Consider the following 2,155-nt stretch of genomic DNA (forward strand, 5'->3'; position numbering starts at 1 on the left):
AACCAGTCAGACCATTCTTACCATGATTGTCTTCATCCATTTCCACGGGATCCGTGACTGTTAAGGAAGAAGGTGTGAAACCTCGCGTGAAATGTTGCTGTGATTGTTTTTTTTTCCCCCCCCTTTTTTAACAGGATTTTCTCTCCATGCACATAAAAGCCAGAGCCGGTTCTGTTTTCACCGCCAGGAGAAGCGAAGCGACGCGCAGCTGCTGCCTGCGACAAAACGAGGAAAGAGAGGAAATGCAATCCGAACTCTTAGCGTGGATTTAACACGATTCGTCACGCGTGGACGGGTTTTTGTCGAGGTGATATGTGAGGCGGCTGCTTCTCCGTCCCTTCGTTCCAGTCCTCCATCCTCTATCTGCTCCGCCTGAATTCACGGTCACACACGCTCACACACCAACCGGGTTGACGTCACCAGGTCCCGCCCACCTCCGCACACATCTTTGCTGCATGCACAACGCGCGCGCGCAATGCCACAATGGGTGAGTTGTTTTGGTCAGCTCCCTGCTTCTATGCAGGGTCAGGATACAAAGTCTTAATTTATTTCTGCTAAATATCTCAATTAGAGGACTATGACGTCAGATCCCGCTGTCACATTTCCTATTAAATATTTATCTTCCAACAACATTTGAATGAAAGTTGGACTAACTGCATTGAAGATTGTTTTAAATAAATATTTAATGTAGCAATTGGTTAATATAATTTTACATCTACATTCTTTGATCCTTGTTCTACAATTCACCACCTGAGTTCTGAGAAAAAAATTTAATTTTAAAAATAATTTATTTAACTGCTATTATTAAATTAACAAGACCTTTTATCATGCAAAATAAAATATTCGTCGATTTAAAAAAAAAAAACGTTAATCTCCTTTAAATAACTACTTCAGCAAATATTTTCTCTCAATTCTCGAATGTAATTTACAACTTTACTAATTTAATTGAAAAACTACGGAAGAGGATTAGGGACATTGAAAAGAAAAGTTTTTTTTTTAAATGATTTTTGGTTTTTAGATTTTATTTCAGTTTAATATGGGAAAAAAGTCAGAATTCTGACTGAATTCTGACAGTAAAAAAAGTCAGAATTTTTAAAATTAAAGTCAGAATTCTGACTTTTTTCCCATACTAAACTGAAATAAAATTTAAAAATTAGTTAACTTTTTTTTTTTTTCCCAGTGGCCCTAATCCTCTTCCGTAGAAATCAGTAAAACATTAAATTGGATTAAATACCAAAAGGTTTAGGTTTAATTATTTTCTTAATAATGCACTATTAAGATGTGAGTGCAAGAAATCTTTAGTTGTTTAGATTTTGGCTGTTTGGGTTGTGCCTTAAAATAGAAAGCCTGAATGACTGATTGGTTAACTGATTGGTTAACTGATTGATCTGTGATTAATTGGGTCATCCATCCAAGGAAACAGCCTGTACATACTTTGATTTTGTCTGACGACTCTTACTACATATATTGCCTGTGGAAAATCTGCTTCTGTTAATCCACCATTTATCAAAAATGTATTAGTTTTTTTTTCATACAAACATATATTTACACTATATTTATTTAATAACAGTTAGTTAATGTTCTTCTTATATTGGTTTGATTTCACTAAAGTCTCCCGCGTTTTCAGAAACTGTTTTGACCATCAGGGTATCAACACACTGCTGCAATAATAGAGGTTGGAGAGAAACCAAAGCTGTATGAGAACTATTTAGAAGTTTCTTCCTCATTCATAAGAAACCAGTCGGTTGTTTTTTTGAAAGTCCATCTAACCATTTATTTAAAGGTTCATCAGCTAAAGAGAGCAAAGACTTTTTGAAGATAAAAACATTCAAATCTTTTGGTTACTTCATACCACACACCAGCAACAGTTTAATCATAGAAGCGGAACATTTTGAGCTAAAAATGATCAGGGTAGTGGAGAGGCTGTTTCTGGAATACTTAATGGTGACTCATTTTGTTTTTGCTAGTGGTCATGATGGTGAGTGTTTACCAAAAAATATTAAATGAGGGAAGTGAAACAAAGTGATCTAATTTCTGATGTCATATTCTCTCTTTGCATTAATAGGAGGCAGTAGAGGGAAGTCCTGGAGTCTGCATTCACCTAGAGGCAGCAGAAAGCTCCGCTCCACCAACGCTCATCCCCTCAGTTCACCCA

General features: G+C 36.3%; 1 protein-coding gene across 1 annotated transcript in view; it reads right to left on the minus strand.

Moving 5' to 3' along the window:
- The window catches only part of LOC107100498 (cytohesin-3-like), a 71,082-nt gene extending 70,745 nt beyond the window's left edge, over nucleotides 1-337 (minus strand). The window contains exon 1 of the mRNA XM_015399001.1: nucleotides 22-337. Within this exon, the coding sequence (XP_015254487.1) occupies nucleotides 22-40 (19 nt within the window). The 5' untranslated portion in view covers nucleotides 41-337. The remainder of the gene's footprint in view (nucleotides 1-21) is intronic.
- Between the last annotated feature and the right edge of the window lie 1,818 nt (nucleotides 338-2,155).

The sequence above is a fragment of the Cyprinodon variegatus genome, unplaced genomic scaffold (genome assembly GCF_000732505.1).
Source record: "Cyprinodon variegatus isolate N-32 unplaced genomic scaffold, C_variegatus-1.0 Scaffold979, whole genome shotgun sequence".
Classification (NCBI taxonomy): Eukaryota; Metazoa; Chordata; class Actinopteri; order Cyprinodontiformes; family Cyprinodontidae; genus Cyprinodon; species Cyprinodon variegatus.